Source organism: Ambystoma mexicanum, chromosome 11 (genome assembly GCF_040938575.1).
Source record: "Ambystoma mexicanum isolate Mex_15411 chromosome 11, UKY_AmexF1_1, whole genome shotgun sequence".
Taxonomy (NCBI): domain Eukaryota; kingdom Metazoa; phylum Chordata; class Amphibia; order Caudata; family Ambystomatidae; genus Ambystoma; species Ambystoma mexicanum.
Window position 1 is genome coordinate 956,751,114 of NC_090934.1, and position 19,740 is coordinate 956,770,853.

Here is a 19,740-nt window from a genome sequence, read left to right on the forward strand (position 1 = left end):
GGATTGAAGTCAGCACCCAGGGTTTTCACCAAGTGCCTCGCTCCAGTGGCGGCGCGGCTGCGCCTGCTTGGCATCCATGTCTACCCCTACCTGGACGATTGGCTCATCCGCGCAAGGACAAGGGAGCTTGCCGTAGAACACACAGCGAAGACTGCCCAGCGGCTCACAGACCTGGGGTTCTCCATCAACTTCCCCAAGTCCCACCTGGTCCCCTCTCGTCACACTGTTTCTGGGAGCCAAGCTCGACACAGATGCGCGTGTGGCCTCGCCGTCGGAGGAAAGGAGAAAGGCCATCCTAGACAAGGTGCAGCGTCTACTGGCCACGGACGTGGCCAGGGTGAGGTCCATCAAGTCCCTCCTTGGGATGATGTCCTCTTGCATTTATCTCGTGCGCCTGTGTAGGCTGCGGATGCGCCCTCTGCAGGAGTTCCTCGATGCCCGCTAGATTCAAGCGACGGGCAGCTTTGAGAACAGGATCCCTCTCAACGAGAACTTCTGACGAGCGATCCGGTGGTGGGGCGCCCGCGCTCATCTAGCGGCAGGGACAGACTTTCAGACCCCGGCCCACCAGGCGACAGTGACGATGGATGCCTCCCTGGAGGGGTGGGGAGCGCACACTGGAGATCTTCACGCGAGAGGCCTTTGGCTCCCGGAGGAGAAGCCACTCCAAATGAACATCCTGGAGCTCCGGGCAGTGTTCTGGGCCCTCAGGTCCTTTCTCCCATCCCTCAAGAGCAAGGTGGTGAGGATCTTCACCGAAAACACCACCACAATGTTCTACATCCGGAAGCAGGGCAGAACCAGATCCCCAGCCCTATCCAAGGAAGCCAAGGATTTGTGGCCGTTGCCCAAGGGATGTTACTGGTGCCGTTTCATCTGGCAGGGATTAAAAAAACACCATCGCCGACTCACTCAGCAGAGAGCTGCGCTCGTGCCACAAGTGGGAACTACGCCAGGATCAAGTGGACCGACTCTTTTCACGATGGGGCAAACCCCAGATCGACCTGTTCGTGACGGCAACAAACTCCAAGTGCCAGAGGTTTGCCAGCAGGTTTCCCCAACCGAGGAGCATGGGCGATGCTTTCTCGTTCCCCTGGGACGACCTGTTCCTATACACGTTCCCTCCGTTGCCGTTCCGACTCATCAACCAGCTCAAGAGGTCCCGGTGCAGGATGATCCTCGTCGCACCGGCGTGGCCGAGGCAGATCTGATTCCCGGACCTTCAGGACTTGTCGGCGTCCTTACCGGTCGAGCTGACGACGGACGCAGATCTTCTTTCCAGAGAAGGAGGCACCATCCTTCATCACAACCCGGAGTCGCTGAACGCCTGGATCTTGCAGCACTAGAGTTTGGAGGGTACGATATCCCGGCTGACTGCAGAGAGGTTCTTGCAAAGGCCAGGGCGTACTCAACTCTCAAGTGCTACGGACATAAGTGGAAGAGGTTCTCTGTCTGGTGCCGTGCACAGAAGATTAACCCTCTGCGGATTACGGCCCCTCAAGTACTGCCGTACCTACTGTCGCTGTCCAAGGCTGGACTAGTTCACACTTCCATCAAGATACATCTAACTGCGATCTCAGTATACAACAGAACTACGGGACGGGCGTCCTTGTGGTCTCATCGCCTAGTTGTGGAATTTATGAAGGGACTGTTTCCGATCGTTCCCGCCGGTGAAGGCTCCTGCCCCAGCGTGGAAACTCAACGTGGTGCTGTCTAGGCTCATGAGGGGCACCATTCGAGCCTCTGCATTCGGCGCCGTTGAAGTTCCTGGCGTGGAAGACGGCTTTTCTTGTGGCCATCACCTCCGTACGAGTGAGAGAGATCCAGGCCCTATCCTTCAAGCCTCCATACTTGGCTTTTCACGACACGAGGGTGGTGCTGAGGACGCACCCCTCCTTTATGCCCAAGGTGCCGTCGGACTTCCACCTTGGTGTTGCCAGTTTTCTTCCCGTCGCCTTCATCGCCGGCCGAAAGGACTTTGCACTCGCTAGATGTGGCTAGAGCGCTGAAGTTCTACGTGGACCGCACGAAGAGTTTTCGGAAGACGTCACAGCGGTTTGTGAACTTTGGACCTGTGAACCAAGTGAAGGCTCTCTCGAAGGCTTCCATTTCCAGATGGCTCTCCGGCTGCATCATGCACTGTCACTGGTTGGCAAACCGACCGTTGCCCGGCCGTCCGACAGCCCATTCGACCAAAGCGATCGCTGCTAACACAGCGTTCTTGTCTGGTGTGCCCCTGCTGGACATCTGCAGGGATGCTACGTGGAGGTCGACGCACAGCTTCACGAGATTCTACTGCGTCGACCGGGATTCCAGGGAGGAGTCCAGAGTCGGCCAAGCAGTGCTGCGCAACCTGTTCGCCTGAAGGTGGGCCTGGTGGGGAGGTAAGAGTTGCTTAATGTTGAGTTTATGTAATGCTTAATGTTGAGCCTTTTGCCACCTCCCGTGGTTGTGCATGTGTGTACTGCTATGTATTCTTATATTCATGAGCATGTGAATCCATGCCAGACCCCTTGCTGGAAAAGGAATAAGTTACTTACCTGTAACTGTTGTTCTCCAGCATGGGTCTGGCATGGATTCACACACAAACCCTCCCTCCTACCCCTCTGCGGCTCTTCACTTGGTCATACTGCCACTTTACGTGCTACCAAATCTGAAGATGGCTGCCAGAGGCGGGGCTTAGGGAGAGGACAGTCATTGGCTGGGTGGCAGTATGACCAAGAGACCAGTGATTGGTTACTACCAAGGAAGACGGATCAGAAACTAAACTGATACTGATTTTTTTCTTTACCGAGGATTCCCAGCCTGACGAAAGGTAATATTCATGAGCATGTGAATCCATGCCAGACCCATGCTGGAGAACAAAAGTTACAGGTAAGTAACTTGTTCCTTCCATCCTCCAGAAGGGGAAGGTGGCATCGGACCATGCCATCACAGAGACCCTGGACGTGGCGGACACAGGGATGATCTCCCCCGACCGATGGGTGCTGGATGCTCTCCCCTACGAACACACACACTAGAGTTCCAGCGGAAGTGTCAGTGGATACTGCTGGAGGCCCGACAGCAGCACATCCCTCAACTCCTGCAGGACCAACGGCCATGATAAGTAAAGGGCTGATGGAGCTGGTTCCAAAGCGACTCCGGGGCTCCAGAGTCTACTCCAGATAATTTTTGGTAAAGACCAGGGGCTCGTGGCCGATTCTAGACCTGCGGCGCCTCAATAAAAATGGATCTGGAGGACACATATTTCCCTCTTCACGAGAAGCATCGAAAGTTCCTGTGCTTCGTGGTACAGGGAAGGCACAACCAATTCAAGGCCCTCCCCTTCAGACTGAAGTTGGCGCCCATGGTGTTTACGAATTGCCTGGCACTAGTTGCGGCCCTGAGCCGGCTGTCAGAGTACCAGAGCCCCAGCAACTACCTGAGCTGTGTGTTCCCAGCTGGCCTTTGGGAACACAAGAGACTTCCAAACGCCTCGGACAGCTGTAGCAAGGTTTCCAGGAGGAAACTGGAAGTCGGAGATGACTGCAGAGATGCCCGCAGGAGCAGCTGAGTACCGGTGAGTGTGAGAGAAGGAACACACATGTACCAAGGTGCTCCAGGGATGGGCATTGGACATTTGAAAGTAACTATTCAGCTAAAACATGCAATAGTGGGGTTTGGAACCCTAAGGGAAGAATGTTGAATACCTAGCAAACTACAAAGCACTTTTTGATATTCCACTAGGTTTTTTGAATACCGAACAAACTGCAAAGTACCTTCTGAAATATACCACCATTTATTGAATACCAAATTAAAGAGAAAGATAAATAAATCGGATAAAAATTACACATGAGTGAAAAGCAAATGATGTACAGTTGTGAAACTGTGAAAAACCTGTTCAGAAGCATTTGATGAACAAGGTGAAAGCTCATCAAAAGCACTATTAAATTAAGCAGAAAAGCCAATGTGAAATACAAGTTGATGACATTGAAACGACATTAAGAAAAGCCAAGTACAGAGTGACTTGAATACAAGTTGTGACAAAGCCAAGACATTGCCATTGTGAAAGCTACAACGAATGTGAATTACTGACACGGGTCCAGGGAGGATACCCGTATTGGCCAAGGAAAACCAAGAGCATCTCAAAGTGCCAATGGTTTACGGTTCCGTGACCTGTAATGGGTAGCCTTACTGGGGGGGAAGAACCAAAGAAAGCCGCTATCATGACAATTGCTGAAGTGAAGGAAAGCCTTCATTTGAGCCGTTTTAAGAGCCGCAAGGATTATAAAGTTAACCTGACAGACATTTTTACAAGCCAAGAGGCTCACAGCAGTTAGTTAGTGGAAGAGCTGCCTTCTTGGGGAAGTGATCCCCAAGACTTTGTGAACTGGTACACTTGTATAAGGGAACCCTGATGTTTCTGTGAACTGTGTTGAAGTTGGGGATCGTTCTCTTACTCTTTAGCCTCGCTCAATTGGGCTCAGACCAACCACTGATTGGGTACATCCGTCAGTCGGGTTCACAGTTGTCATAATATTGTTCACTTAGCTTCTTCCCAAGTGTTCTCTTGGCGTCCCTCAGTCCGGTTCACTGCTGCCTTTTAATCACCATCTCCTTATTTGTAATATTCAAAAGTCGCAATGTCTTTTTAAACAACGACCTGGCTTTAGTTAGATGCCCCTCATCTGGGCTCAGACCTTCCACAGCACTTTGCCAATTTAGAACAAAGACTTCCTCAGGGTGATCATGTCTCGCTGGGTCACTCTGTTAGCTTATGGCAAGTGCATGTTTATTCACACAAAAACAGTTTGCACATCGTTCCCCTCTGCCGGGCACAAACGCCGGGTTCACAATTCCACAATCGTCAAAACCATCTGTGGCATGCCAAGGACTTTCGATTGTACAAGGGATTTGGCCTGAAGCTTGTTATGACCACCTTGTCACCTCACATTGGCCTTCCTATGGCCCTTGGTACTCGAAGTTTCAGTTTTCTTTAGTTTAACACAATCTGTCCTCAGCAGAGGGGTACCTGCCAGGGACGTACAAACGAGCGCCCACGTGGTACCGGACCTCTCCAGCTCTCGTACCAAGTTGTTTGACAAAAGACCTCTGTATCTTAATCTTCTTAATGTTGCCACTGCAACCTTGCGTCTAACAGTGTCTGATCCACTATATGGTTCTTCTGACTCACAGGCTGTGCTGAATTCGTTGACTTCTCTTTCCATTGGAGTCAAGAACAGTACCACGATGGCAACTGCGTCTCTCACTGCTTTGGCTATCGGTGCGGGGGGGGGGGGAGTGTGGGGGGGGGGGGTTTCATGTACTGCTGACATCTGTCCCGCCATTTGCCAGCTGTGATTCCCGGTCTTATATTCCCTTTGTCTGAGGCTTTGCGGATCTGGGTTGAAAAGGGCAAAGGCAACTCCCTCCTTGAGGTCCTTTCAGGTCTTGCCTGCTTTCTCCGATGGTTGAACTACCGTCCTGGAATTGCTGCTTCTTCATGTGTTCGGCCTTGTCATAGTGTGCTCTTGGGAAAGGGCTGTCAGGTGTGTAGTTGTCTGCAATTGCCCAACTCTTCCTGACCCTTGTGTTGGGACATGTCAGATAAACGGCTCTGGTATTGGTCTGTTATCGCTCACAGTGTGAGAAAGTGTTCTTGTTGGAAAAGAGGGGTGGGGGGGGTGGGTGTTTCGAAGTCTCCGATTGGGCAGGATGGGGAAAAGGTGTCCTAAGGAAGGAGATACCGTGTCTCACCCTTCGGTCTTCCTGGGTGACAGATCCCCAGGGACTAGTGAGTTGAGACACCTTCAGGTTGCTCACACCATCCTGACAGACCAATAAAGTATTTTTCTTAACAAAAGTGAATCTGTTGTCTGTGTCTTGCTTCACAATGCCTTCACAGTTGCCAAAAGATAAATCTTACTTAACAGCCTGGCACTTCAGCAGCCTTGCCCCTCCATTCTGATGGGATGGGATGGGCTCTCGCACCTTCACCTTATTTGCTTGCTGTGGTGGGGTGTAGTACCCTCTGACAAGCAGCAGCACTGCCGTACCCCTGCCAGGACAAATGTCTTGGCTCACAGAAAGGGCGTTTTGCCGCCTAGTCTTTCTCACATTGGCCCCGGGGCACAACATCTGTGAAGGCGGGACTTCATCCATTTCAGAGATGGGTGGGAGGATGACCCAGTTTGCCAAAGATTGGTATTGCACCACTTCCAACACAGGGGCATTCTAGTTCATGACTCAGGGTTACTGCCTCTGATTTCTTCATTGCCCTCTCGACTATCCTCCACAGCGTCTCCTGCTGGAGGAGTGTCGGATTCTGTCGAAGGGTACCATAGAATCTGTGCCCAGCTCAAATGGAGGAAGGGGCTGGGACTCTTTACTTTCTGGCTCCAAAGCTTTTACATCTGTAGATGCGCATCAACAGGTGAAAGAATATCGAACTGCATGACTGGCTACTATCTGTGGATCGACAGGACACCTACTTCCATGTGGCAGACAATCACAGGAAGTACTTGCGATTTGTAGCCGGGACCTACCACTACCATATCGAGGTTCACCTTTCACTGGCAATCCAGTTGGTGGCTTTCCTTGGGGGAGGTAGAGTATACATGTCTACCTTTAAAATGGATGACTTGCTTGACCAAGCCTCTACCCCAGATCCGGTTTCGGTGTATCTGTTCTGCACATGTAGCCTGTTACGCTGTTTGGGTTTCTCTCTGAAATTCAAGAAGTCCCTTGTTTCGGGATATTTGTCACTCCGATTCATTGGAGGATCTTTGGCACTCTCCTCGGCAGGGCATTCCTTCCCAAGGATCAAGTGGCAAACCTCTTCCAGATGGTTCATGTCTTTCAGTCCTAGAAGCTGGTTCCTGCCCTCTCCTTCCTAGCCCTACTTGACCTCCTGCGCTCTGGTGGTGCTGGGGGCACGTTAATGCATGAGGTTGCTCCAGTGGCTACTCTATGGTTTCAGTTTCAGGGTTACATGTTAAACCTTTTTGCAGGTCTTGGACAATGTGTATCTATCTTATTTGGTGATGCCTGCAAGATGACTTACTAAAAGGGGGCTTGCTTTGGCAAACAGGGCCCCAGCTGACAGTGGTCACGGGTGTGTCTCTCAATGGCTGGGAGCTTGGGCTTTAAGACCTTACAGTGAGTGGACGCTGGTATCTGGCAGAATTCATAGTGCATCAGTTTGCTGGAATTGTGGGTATTGACGCTGACCCAAGTTGCCTTCCTACCCTTTGTGCAAGGCAAGATTGCGCTGATCTTGACAGACCAAGTGGCCATGTACTACCTCAACAATCTGTCTTGTGTGTGGTCATTGCCTCTGTGCAGGGAAGCAATAAGACTGTGATTCTGGGCTCTGGAGCATGACTTCTCTCTTACGGTGGCTCTTCGCGCTGAATACAGAGAATGTAGCGAATGCAGTAACCAGACAGTTTGTCCTCCCATAAGTGGGAGCTCTGTTAGTTCTGGAGGAGACCTTTTCATTTGGGGTGGCACCTCAAGTTGTACTCTTCGCTTCCAGTGTGCAAGTGAAGTGCAATTTTTCTGCTCCAGAAAGTTTCTTCTGCAGGGAACTGTGGTCAAGCCTTGATTGTTGAGTGGAACTTCAATCTCTTTTCTGTGTTCCTTCAGACCACTCTAGTTCCGTTATTTCTCAGTGAACTCTGGCCATTTGGGTCTATGTTGGTTCTAATATCTGTGGAGTTGTCTTGGAGAATGTGCTACCTGGAGCTTGTCGACCAGTCCATCTGTCCTCTCTGGTACCTCTCTGCGAGTGTTGACCTGCTCTCCCAGGCGGAGGTGCACAACGTCCATCCAAGCTTCAGCAGTCTGAACCATCATTATTGGCTGCTCAGAGGCTGAGATATAAATAGAGCGCTTTGTCGCAAGTCATCCTGAATGTATAACATTTGGCTAGGAGGCCAGCCAAAAGTCAATTTGTGCTAGCGGGTAGCTTCAGTTTTTGTCTTATTGTCGTTATAGGTGCCTGGACCTCTTGACCTGTCCTACCTCCCCAGGCTTGGATTTTCTGCCCTCATTGGCATAGCCAGGCCTGCAAATGTGGCTCTTTGAACGGGTGCCTGGCCACCATCTTGGTCTGTGAGGACCTCTGACCAAAGTAATCACAATCCCTAGCGTTCTACAGTATTCTGCAGGGTTTTTGCAGCCAGTCTTCTCCTTCTCCCCATACCAGTTTACTGTTCCTGCTTGGGACTGAATTTAGTGTTAACCTTTCACTCTTTGAGCTCATGCATTCATGTGTGTAAAGGTTTTTCACTCTTAGTGATTTTCCTGGTGGGCATCACTTTCGCGAGATGGGTGACTGAGCTACAGGGTTTGTCTGTTAAACCTCCCTACTTGTTTTCCAAGGAGAGTGAGTTTGCGTGTAAGTCCTTCCTTCCTAAGGTTTTCTCAGACTTTCATCTCAGAAGATCCATCTTCCATTGCTTTCCCAACCGCCTCATCCTTATAAGACAAAGGAACGCTTTTTCGCGCTCTGAAACACTTGTGTACGATCGTGATAGAAATAAAATATCAATCAATCAATCAATTCTATCGCTGGACTGGTGCATGCCCTCATCTACTGTGTCTCTCGAAAGAGCGATGCCAGGAATGCTGACCAGCGCTCTGTGGGTTATGCTAGTAGTCATTATGGCAGGGATGCGACTAGCCAGTCCCTGTTGAGATGGATCATTCTCTGCCTCTCAGATTGCTATGACCTGGCTGAGAAGAATATTCCTGATCTCAGGACTCATTCAACCCAAGGCCTGATTGCCACCTGTGCCCTGTTAAGGGGATGGGGGTATGCCTGTGTCAGACATATGTCAAGTGGCTAAATGGGCTTTGTTGCACATGTTTGTTAAACATTACTGCCTGGATTCCCTATTGGGTTAGGATGCTCGCTTCTGCAGTATGTTGGTATCCGGTAATATTTTCCACATTTATATGGTCGCCATACATAATGTAGCTGGGAAAATGTTTTGGCGACATTATACATGGTGACCATAGATATATATGGGGTCAATGGGAGTGGGGGTGTCCCCTGCTTCCCTTGAAAAAAATATGAAGGCGAGTGAGAGGACACCACCTACATCGGAAGATTCAATGTAATAATGTCCCTGCAAAAACGCCCATTTTATGGTGACTTTTTTGCCTGGCGACATTTTTGCACGGACATTGTCACATGGAACCTTCTGATGTAGGTGGTGTCCTCTCCCTCTCCTCCCTCCTTCCTATTTCTGTACTGCTATGAAAATCTATCAGAGATGAGGAGTCGGTGGGCTTGTCAATCGTCGTTCCCAGACCTCTTCAAAATGTCTATCTGCCCTCTAATGAAACTGCTGTGTCCCTAAACCATGCTGTTGCGGAATATGGGTTAACCCTTCATACTCAACTCCAGACAACGAACTTAGCTGCTTTGCTCCTGAAGTCTGGAGTTCAGCCACCTTAATTTGCCTGACAGATTCATGCAGATTTTAAAAGAGGCCAATAAACCCAACACTAGCCACTGCTATTTTAACAAGTGGAAAAGGTTTGTAGTTTGGTGTACAGTTTCACATTTTAACCCTATTCAGTTCCCCATTGCATGTAGTTAAATATTGATTACTTTTGTTAGACTCCGGTCTTGTTTTCAATTCATTAAAGGTACATCTTGGAGCACTGTCTGCATATACCGCTTTCCAAAACAAGATCTCTTGGTGTAGAGTACCAGTCAACAAAACCTTCATGAAAGGAGTCAAACATTTGTATCCGCCAATGGCAAACCCACCACCATGATGGGATTTAAACATTGTCTTAATAAAGCTCATGGCCCACCCTTTTGAGCCAATGCATAAAGCAAGCCTTAAAATTCTGTCATAAAGTCGCCTTATTCATTGCAATTACATCTAACCGCAGAGTGAATGAACTGCAACCATTATCTGTGGCAGAGCCCTTTGCCACAATACACAAGAACAAAGTAGTTTGAAGAACACATCCTTGGTTTCACCTAAATTCATTTTTAAATTTCATGTGAATAAGTCAGTTGAACTTATTGCTTTCTTTCAAAACCCACAGAACGCAGGGGGAAAGGGTGCTTGACCCGCTGGATGTCCAAAGGGCAGTCAAATACTACCTGGATAAAGCAAAACCACTCAGGAAAACAGAACAGTTCTTTGTTTCATTGGCAGCCAGAAGAGAAGGGGATCCTGTCTCGCAAGCTGCTATTTCTAAATGGATTGTAAAGTTCATTCAACACTGTTGTGCAATAGCATGCACGACACTACCATTTACACCTAGAGCTCCCTCCATACGTGTCACAGGGGGCTACATTAGCGTTCATTGTTAATGTCAACTAGAAGCTATTTGCAAAGCAGCCAAATGGAGTTCATTACACACTTTCACACAACATTGTGTCGACACTAAAGCCAGAAATTACTCACAGGTGGGACAAGCAGTGTTAAAACATTTTGTCTCTGTTCCTTCTATCAACCCACCACCGTCTCCTGGTACTACTTGCTGGTCTATGCAAAGCATGTGATTCTAAGCCGAACCACAACACTCCTCAGAAGACAAATATTACATGCCTGTAAGTGTCTTTCTGATGCTTCAATCTGCTTAGATTCACATGCGTCCAGCCAGTCTCCCTGCGTTGGGAGTGCAGGTACCATAGACAGACTATATACAATTCTTCACATTCTCACTTGAAAATGTACCAGATGAAACCTCATGTCTGGGGGCAAACAAATAACAATCTAAGGACCTCAACGCATGCGGGATCCTGAGTACAGCACACTCTACGGCTAGGCTAGTATGACAGTCGGGCCCAGTCGACGTCCCTTTTCAAAATCGAAAGAACTCTCTTGTAATGCTCTGCACCAACCACTATATGTTAGTATATGCAAAGCATGGGAATCTAAGCAGATACAAGCACCAGAAAGACTATTACAGGTATCTAATACTTGTCATGTTTGTATGTAGTGTGAAAAGTTGGCTTTTCAACTAATACACACTTTAATTTAAAAAAATGAATAATTTGCAATAATGTTTGTGAAAGCTTTTACATGGGCCAAGCCCAATAGAACACAGATTTCAGTAGTGATGAAATTTAAATGTGTGGGTTGGAATTGCATGTATTATATTTTTGCGGGATATCCTTTTGCTTACAATTCATTTTTAGTTTATTATATTACATTATTTAACATTAAAGGAATACTATATTTGTAATGTCTTGTTACTGTCTAGGGATTACCGTTCCCCACTATGATAGGTCTCATAATGTTTTATCAAATTGTTACATAGAGAGAACGTTGAAGTTTGTTTTAATCTATCTACAGGTTACTACTCGACACATTCATTCGTCCAGTGATGACGAGATTGACTTCAAAGATCCTGGATTCTCACAGGATTCTTCTTTACAGCAAGTGAGTAACTATTACTACCAGTTGCTTTACACTTTTGAACAGTCTTAATTTTCGTATGAACTGTAATTGTGCTAATTCATTGGTCTTTGGATGTCCAATCTCAGGTTTCGAACCCTTCTGTATTTTACAGTGAAACAAACTCCTCCATCTTCGGAGCTTTCATATATTCATATTCTTAGATGGTCCTGGTTGTCAAGCTGAGAATATGCAGGTTGATTTTAATGCAGGGATATGACTGGATGGGCACCATAAGACCTTCTTTGATGGCCATTTAAGATTTTTTCACTACACATTAAGTGAGGGTAATGAAGGGCTGAGTGTTTCCTACTCCGTTTCGAAGGTTCTTGTCAGACATCCTTATAAACCATGCATTTTGATGTCCACTTTAAAGCACTTTCTGGAAAATATTTTAGTTTTTATTAAAGCGCAAATAGGCCAATTGTCTAAATACACATGTGTATTTATGCATATCCTGTCATTTCAGAAACTCCACCATTAGAGCAAAGCATATGAATATTCCTGGTGCAGATCAGGGACTGATGTCAAAATTGGTAATGCTGCCGCTGTGCATGAGATCAATAGTGATGTGAGAGTACAGTATGTGAGGTCCAGAGTGTATAGCGATAAATACCGATATTGGATAAGTCAAATTATAGTCGACATCATCACAACATTACGAATTACTCATGTCTTATTCTCAGTACAAGGAAAAATGTTAGACTGCCCATTCCCTTTTAGAAGCATCAAATTTATCTTTTATAAAGTGCTTAATACCAGATACCAGTTTCTAAACAGGCCAACGGGATTCAAACTTGTTTGCTCGTTGCCTTGCTTAAAAGACAAACATGTTGCCCTTGAGCTATCCTCTAAGCCCAATAGTACCTGGAGTTGTTTATTTGTGATGTAGCAGCACCTGCTCAAATACTCATTTAAAATGCACTCACTTTACTTCCAGTTGTTGAATTTCACTGGAAAATGCTTCATTTGTAGGACCAAAGGATGGTTTCTCCTTCAATTAAGACGCAAAGAAAGTCCCCTTGTAACCTTCTTTTCGAGGGGATTGGGTCCTCCGACGTATTCCATATCTATGACAATAATCGCCACAGCTGTGCTGCTTCGGAAAATCTTCCTGCGCTGATACGCCATCCTCGAGGACCTCCTCCGACGGCCGACGTCACCAGATATTATAAGTAGGATGCACGACGCCCGTAGCCTCAGTTCTGTTTTTTCCGCAAACGTGTTCGCTTCGGAGATCTCCGCGCACCTAGACTCTTTGGAGTTGCTGTTCTTTCGGTTCTTCGAACCAGTTAGTTTTGTGTAAAGTATTATCGGGATGTCTTACTCTTCTTCCACCCCGCGTCCGGGCTTCAAGAAATGTGGGGACTGCAGGTCCAAGATGTCGGTGACGGGACTCGCACGACGCCTGCCTCTGGTGCCTCGGGGAGGCCCACGACACGGATGATTGTGTCGATTGCCAGTCGCTTATGTCCAAGGCCTTGCGGGAACGTAAGAAGAAGCTGTCGGTCGGTAAGGTGTCCAAGCCCCGGAAGGCGAGGTCCACTAGGCTTTCGACGGACGATTCGAGGGGTGACTCTCCGCATCGTAGTCGCAAGTCTAGGGGGGGGTCTCGGTCCCGGAGTGGATCCCGCCACTCCTCTGCCTCTTTGAGGCACTCGCGGAAGCACCGTCATCGGTCGCTTTCCCCGTCCTCATCCGAGGACTCCACCCGTCGGCGGTTTTCTTATCCCACCAAGCGTTCCTCTCCGGAGGAGTGGGCTTCCTTCGGGAAGAAAATGTTGGCAATTCTTGAATCGCAGGGCTCCGGTCTGTCCGCACCTCCGAGTGGGGTCGGTCGTGACCGTACTGGAGACACCACTCGTACGCCTTCAGGCTCGGGTGGTCGGCACGATTTGCGGGGAGGTCCCGCTCAGACAAGCGCGCTCCAGCCTGTGTGCACCTGTGCATTCTTCGAAGAAGACGTTGACGCCGGCGGCGCCGAGGTCGTCGACGGACTCTCTCGAGGGTCCACCTCCGAGGAAGTCGTTGACGCCATCGGCGCCCAGGATGTCGAAGGACACGCTCGGGGCTCCGCCCTCGAGGCCTGTGTCGAAGCCATTGATGTCGGCACCGCGCTCGACGTTGATGCCGAGTCACTCGACATCTACGCCGTTTCACTCGACGCCTTTCGAGGCTGTGGTGTCGGAGGTACCCCGTGGCACGGGGGAACCCCCTAGAAAGGCTCTGGCCAAGGCAAAACATGTCTTTCTCCCCACGCCCCCCCTTACTCAATGCCCACTTTCCAGCCTATGGATTATATTTCCGAGGTGGAAGAGGGTCCTGAAGATGGGTTGGTTCCGGACACAGTACCAGATGAGATTCTTTCTGGTCATAGCCAGATTGAAGACTTGCATCAGTCACTGCATGACGCCAATGGTCTGGACACCTCTCCGGGGGTGGAGTTCTGTAGGCCTGAGCCTGGCACCCATGCCGAGTTATCGTACCGGCGCCTTATGTTGAGGGTCACAGACTACTTGGGGTGGTCGGCGCCCCCAGTTGATTTTGTGCAGGATGACCTTACGGATAACCTCGATCAAGGTCCACCCACTGACCCGGTACTGCCATTCCATATGGCTCTGCAAAGAAGGGTGGCAGCGGCTTGGACTGCTCCGGAGAGTCTCCCGGCAGTGGCCAAGTCTTTGCCACGAAAATACCGCCCAGCCAGTGGTGACCCCTGCTACTTGACCATGCACCCGACTCCGGAGAGTTTGGTGGTGCAGGCGGCTGCGGCCCCAGCTAAGCAGGTGTCGTATCCTACCATCCCTCCTGATAGGGACGACAAGCGTTTTGATGGCTGGGCGAAGAAAGTGTTTTCTTCAGGGGGTATGGCGCTTCAGGCAGCCAACTCCGTATGTGCTTTGTCTCGTTTCACAAACACTCTGTGGAACTGTATTGCCTTAGCGGCTGAACATATTCCCAAAGGGGTCGAACGGGATGGTTTTCTTGGTATTATTGAGGATGGCAAGGATGCCATGTGTGAGTCCATTCAGTCGGGTTTGGACATGGCAGACTGTGTCAGCAGGTCCATGGCGGCGAGTACCATGATACGCAGGTTTGCGTGGTTGCGGAAGTTAGGGTTTGATCCTGATTTGCAAGCCAGGCTCCTTAACATGCCCTTTGATGGTGAACATCTTTTTGGCAGCAAGGCTGACGAGAGCCTTGAGAGGTTGCAGACCTCCAAAGCTGCAGCGAAGTCGTTGGACGCTGCAGTCCGCCAACCTCTGCCTTTTCGTCCTAGGGGACAGCAATGGAGAGGGGGGGTTCCTTTCGTTATTACTCATCCTTTAGTAAAACGAGAGGAGCTGCAAGTCAAAGGGGCCACCGTAAGAGTGCCAGAGGTGGAAAACAAGGTACTCGAGGTGCCAAGGCCGCTCGGGCTGTTGCCTCTTTGCCCTCAGGCAATGCCGCAGCAGCTTCAGCTCAGTCATGAGGCCATGTCCCATGGTTCGCCGGGTGGGGGAAGGCTGGCGCAGCATCTTGCAGAGTGGCGCGCCATTACTTCAGATGTGTGGGTTCTGGAGATCATAACCCTGGGCTACTGTTTTCTTTTCTGGCAGAGGCCTCAAGACAATCCACCAGGGAATCTCTCTTTGAAGAGTCCGGATCCGCTTCTTGCGCAGGAAATTCAATCCCTGCTGGAGAAAGGTGTCATAGAACTGGTGCCTGTACCGGAGAGGAACAAGGGATGGTATTCCCCTTATTTTTTGATTTCCAAGAAAGAAGGGGGTTTGATACCCATCACGGACTTGCGCGGTTTGAACAAACTCCTCAGGAAGGACAAGTTCAAGATGGTTACTCTCTCTCAAGTCCTCCAGGCCCTTCAACTTCAGGACTGGTTGGTGTCTTTCGACCACAAGGACGCTTATTTTCATGTGCTGATACATCCAAAGCACAAGAAGTACCTGAGGTTCGCGACTCGCAATTTCAGTTTCGGGTCCTGCCATTCGTATTGACCTCCGCCCCGAGGGTCTTCACCAAGCTCATGGTAGTGGTGGCAGCGCACCTCAGGAAAGGGGGATCCATGTCTACCCCTACCTGGACGATTGGTTGATCAGTGCGCGCTCTCCCGAACAAGTCCTGGATCATCTGTCAGTCACCTGCCACTCCCTCCACAAGCTGGGCTTCTCCCTCAACTTAAAGCAGTCCCATTTGACACTCAGAGGCTCCAGTACATCGGAGCTGTGCTCGACACGTCCCTGGGGCAGTGTTTTCCTCCCCGGGTGAGGGCTCATCACATTCAGCAGATGGTGCACAAGTTTCAGCTTTCCCAGAGTCTCCCAGCACTTGAGTTCTTGAGATTGCTCGGCGTCATGGCATCCTGCATTCTTCTGGTGCCAGAGGCCAGGTTGCGGATGAGATCGTTGCAATGGGCACTCAAGCTCCAGTGGTCTCGGTCATCCGGCAGGTTGTCGGACCCTGTTCAGGTGCCATCCTCGGTCGCCCAGGACCTTCTCTGGTGGGCCGTCGAAGACAATCTGATGAAGGGGGTTCTATTTTAGCTACCCTGGCCGGAGGTGACGATCGTGACGGACGCATCCCTCACAGGATGGGGAGCTCATGCCAACGAGTTGACAGTCAGCAGTCGTTGGTCTCCGTCGGAGTCCAGACTCCATATCAATCTGTTGGAGCTGAGGGCCGTCAGGCTGGCCCTGAAGGCTTTTCTGCCGACTGTGCGAGGGAAGAATGTCCTGATCCTGACGGACAGCACGGTGACCATGCACTACCTCAACAAAAAGGGGGGGGCGGGCAGGGTCACTTCCTCTGTGCAGGGAGGCGATGCAGCTCTGGTTCTGGGCAATCCAGCAGGAAGTTTCGATCTCGGCAGTTCATCTGGCCGGAGACGAAAACGAGACGGTGGACGCTCTGAGCAGGCAGAGCGCGATCTATCACGAATGGGAGTTGGCTCAGGAGATTCTCCTGGAGATCTTTGCCCTTTGGGGGACCCCTCAAGTGGATCTCTTCGCCTCAAGTGTCAACCAGAAGTGCGAGAGGTTCTGCCCGCGGGAATTTCCTCCAAAAGGAGCCTTAGCAGATGGGTTCGTGGTGGAATGGTCATTCCCACTGCTGTATGCGTTTCCTCCATTCCCCGCCATCCCGCAAGTACCCCGGAGGTTACGGAGGTTCGGTTCCCGGATGATCCTCATTGCTCCGGCGTGGGCCCGGAGGACGTGGTACCCCGGACCTTCCCGACTTGTCCATCTGCCCTCCACGTCGTCTTCACTACCGAGACGATCTGCTCTCACGGGAGGGGGGTCAGGTTCTCCATCCAGAGGTCAGATCCCTCAACCTTCACGCTTGGTTTCTGAAAGATTGAGGTATAAGGATTGGGACCTTCCTGACGACGTGATGGAGGTGTTGCTCTCGGCCAGACGGCCCGCAACAAGTCCCTGTACCGTTGGCGTAAGTTCTGCGACTGGTGCAGGGTTAAGAATGTGGATCCTTTTGCATGTGACATTCCGGTGTTCTTTCTTTTTTGCTTTCTTTGGCCCACAGGGGCTTGCAACTGGGTACCGTTAAAGGTTACCTGGCGGCCCTGTCCATATTTAAGCGCTCGTCTGAAGAGTGTTCCTATTTTAAAATTCCTTTAATTTCTCAGTTTCTGAAAGGGCTCACTAATGTGTTCCCTCCGTCACCTTTCCAGGTTCCCGATTGGGATTTGAACCTTGTTCTCAAGTTTCTGATGGGTGCTCCGTTTGAGCCTTTGCATTCATGCCCTTTGAGACTGTTAACTCTTAAAACTGTGTACTTGGTTGCGGTCACTTCCGCTCGCAGAGTGAGTGAGTTACAGGCACTTTCAGTTAAGCCACCCTTCACTGTGTTTCATAAGGACAGGGTTGTCCTTGGAGTTTGTCCTTCCTTTCTTCCGAATGTGGTGTCGGAATTTCATTTAGGCCAGAAGGTTGTTCTTCCAGCGTTTTATCCTCCTCCACATCCTGGTAAGGAAGAGGAGAGGCTCCATAGGCTTGATCCTAGGAGAGCGTTGAGCTTTTATATTTCACGCATTTCCCGGGTCAGAGTGGACGATCAACTCTTCATTGGTTAGGCTGGAAGGCGTTTGGGACAAGCTGTGACGAAACCGACTGTCTCGCTGGATTATTCTGGCTATTTCTGAGTGTTACCGCTTGGCGGGTAAGGACCCACCGGCCGGCTTGCGGGCCCATTCTACCAGGGATATGGCTGCCTCTACTGCCCTACAGAGGGGTGTTCCTATTCGTAACATCTGTGATGCAGCCACTTGGGCTTCGGTCCATACTTTTTTACATCACTACTCCCTCCATTCCATCCGTGGGCAGGATCTGGCCTTTGGCAAGGCGGTCCTTTACTCCGCAATTTCATTGGACATTCTAAATTTCTGTTTTCTAAATTCTTTTCCCACCTCCTTGCATTGATACTGCTTTGGGAGTCTGTCACAGATATGGAAAACGTCGGAGGACCCAACACCCTTGAAGAACAAGTTACTCTCTTACCTGGTAACGTTCTTTCGATGGGATGGTCCGACGACGTATTCCCCATCTCTCCCTCCCTGCCTTCCCCGCTACAGAATTTCTTATGCGATTGCAGCTTACGTTTCCGCAAGGCTTTGTGTGTCAGACTGGCAGAAGACTGGTGCCACACGTTCTGGGAAAAAACTACAACTGAGGCTGCGGGCGTCGTGCGTATAACATCTGGTGACGTTGGCTGTCGAAGGAGGTCCTCGAGGACGGTGTATCGACGTCATCGACGCAGGACACAGACACCGAAAGATTTTCCGAAGCAGCACAGCTGTGGTGATTACTGTCATATATATGGAATACGTTGTCGGACCATTCTATCGAAAGAACGTTACAGGTAAGAGAGTAACTTGTTCTTCTCTATTGTTAAAGCTTCCAAGTATCTAAGAAACCCCTCTTATGAGGATACTGATTTGCGAAAGAGAAGTAGATGTTGGACTTTGATTTCATTGAAACCCTTTCTGAATTTTGTAATGTACTTGAAGGGCTGAGATCCTCGCTGATTAACAGCTGGAAGTTGAAGTGTACTTAACTGCTAGTAAACTACAAAATGCTTACCTCTCTAATGTTCTTTATGGGGGATGTCCACCCACAAATTTCTCATCCATCATATTCCATCTCCAAAGCCAGCTATCTTTCCAAATTCTTTTGCCAGCAAATGGGCACAGTGAGACTGTGCGTTGGCACCTATGTGCTCCCCACAGTGCAAATTACTTGTAGCAGCTTTGCCCCGTGACCTCAGTTCTGCTTTTTTCACCCGAGCACTCGACAACTGAGGTACTGCAAAACCGATGAAGTTTACAAGCTATCCACAAAGAGGGACAGGTTGGGTGGGCAGCGAAGGATCTGTGGGAGGAGCATCCATGATAAGAAACATTACGAAAGGTAAATAATGTGTTCTTCTAATGGATTCCTTTCTTCCATAGCTTCTTCACCTTGATAGAGTCCCATAGCAGTTTATAGATCTGGAGGAAGGAGTGAGAAAATGCTGCCCATACCAGAAAGCTCAGAAACACTCTCTGGTAGAATGAGCCCGGAGATGCTTGGGCGCATTCTTTCTAGCCAGATTGAAGCTTTCAGAAATATAGAGGATTAGCAACCTTGATGAAGGGGTCTGTTTAGTGTTGGCCCTGCCAGCTTAAGCACCAGCGTAACCCACAAAGAACATGTCATATTTCCTGACATCCCTCATCTGAGACGCAGTAGCCAAAGCCCTCACCGGATCCAGCCAATGGAAATGTTACTCTGTCTTAAAAGGGTGAGGAAGAGGGAAAAACACAGGACAACAGATCTTCTGAGAGAGATGAAAGTCCGAGATGACCTTGGGTACGAAGGGCAGTCTCACTGTGTCACCATCTGCTTGGAAAATTCAAAGTATTAACAGATAATGGCTGAAGCTCACTCACCTTTCTTGTGGAATTGACGACCACCGGGAAAATCACTTTAAGGATGTGCATCCTTAATGAACATTAATGCAGTGGCTCAAACAGAGCCCCCCATAAGGACAGTAATCCCTAAATTCAACTACCACCCAGGAACAACAAACTGGCACAGGGAAACCACGTGAACGAACTCCCCAGAAAAACTGCATGGGTCCTCCTAAAGACCGAAACGGCAGCCAGGTACCCTTTCACAGTGCCAATCTGCAGACTGGCATGTGCCAAGGAAAGCAGGCTATCCAGAACAGAAAAAGTAGGACCGATGAAAGGAGTCTAGACTTCTCTCCCGACACCAATCAGAGAACTTACACCACCTGCAGGCATAAATGGACTTCGTCGCCATCCTTTGAGCAGAAC

At 49.5% G+C, this 19,740-nt stretch overlaps 1 protein-coding gene across 10 annotated transcripts in view; it reads left to right on the plus strand.

The window, feature by feature from the left end:
- Nucleotides 1-19,740, plus strand: part of PPP6R3 (protein phosphatase 6 regulatory subunit 3) — a 2,530,957-nt gene that overhangs the window by 1,651,835 nt on the left and 859,382 nt on the right. For all 10 annotated transcript variants that reach the window (XM_069624114.1, XM_069624109.1, XM_069624112.1 and 7 more), the window contains one exon: nt 11,310-11,396. In XM_069624114.1, coding sequence (XP_069480215.1) covers nt 11,310-11,396 — 87 coding nt within the window. The remainder of the gene's footprint in view (nt 1-11,309; nt 11,397-19,740) is intronic.